Below are 721 nucleotides of genomic sequence, written 5' to 3' on the forward strand. Positions count from 1 at the left end.
CCCCCCCCGCCCCGTGCACTCACGTCAAAGTACCGGCCACGCTGGAAGGGGTTGTGGGGCAGGTCCTGCTCCTCGGACCCCCAGACCCCCCCCAGCAGGCTATTGCGCACCACCACCCCCTTGTCCAGGCGCGGGTTCAAGTGCAGCAGCACGTCCCCCCCGGGACCTGCCCGCAGGTTGATGTGGAACCTGGGGGGGGGGGGGGACAGGGGGGGGCGGGGGGGTGGGCACCCCAGGGAAGGGGGTGGGGGTCCCTTCTCCCCCCCCCAAATACCTTTCAGCATCAGGGGGGATGTAGCCCTTCACCACGATGGTTTTCTTGGGGATGAGCCCCCCTGGGATGGTGGCCACGAACGGCACAGGCTGCAAGGGACAAAGGAGGGGGCTGGGATGGGGACAGGACCCCCCTTCCCAGCCCCCCAGGACCCCAACAGACACCCTGTGTCGTGTGTGCCCCCCCCCCCACCAGCCAGGGTCCCCCCTACTCACCGGGTGGACGGTGGGCGGCTGCATCATCACCTGTGGGAGACGCAAGAGGGTCAGTGGGGGACATGGGGACAGGGCAGGGGGGTCCAGGCTGTGCCCCCCCCCCAGCACTCACCGGCAGGTTGCTATGATGGTAGGGGATGGTCTGCGGCATGTCCTGGAGAGGGGGCGAAGCAGAAAGAGGGATGAGGGGGTCACCCCCAAAACAGCTGGATGCCCCCCAGGGTGACCCCCA

At 68.8% G+C, this 721-nt stretch overlaps 1 protein-coding gene across 1 annotated transcript in view; it reads right to left on the bottom strand.

Moving 5' to 3' along the window:
- The window catches only part of LGALS4 (lectin, galactoside-binding, soluble, 4), a 1,168-nt gene extending 528 nt beyond the window's left edge, over positions 1 to 640 (bottom strand). Inside the window, exons 1-4 of the mRNA XM_010566436.1 lie at positions 602 to 640; positions 490 to 519; positions 275 to 363; positions 24 to 189 (exon numbers count right to left, since the gene is read on the bottom strand). Coding sequence (XP_010564738.1) covers positions 24 to 189; positions 275 to 363; positions 490 to 519; positions 602 to 640 — 324 coding nt within the window. The remainder of the gene's footprint in view (positions 1 to 23; positions 190 to 274; positions 364 to 489; positions 520 to 601) is intronic.
- Positions 641 to 721: the final 81 nt, after the last annotated feature.

Source organism: Haliaeetus leucocephalus, unplaced genomic scaffold (genome assembly GCF_000737465.1).
Source record: "Haliaeetus leucocephalus isolate CR32 unplaced genomic scaffold, Haliaeetus_leucocephalus-4.0 Scaffold210, whole genome shotgun sequence".
Lineage (NCBI taxonomy): Eukaryota > Metazoa > Chordata > Aves > Accipitriformes > Accipitridae > Haliaeetus > Haliaeetus leucocephalus.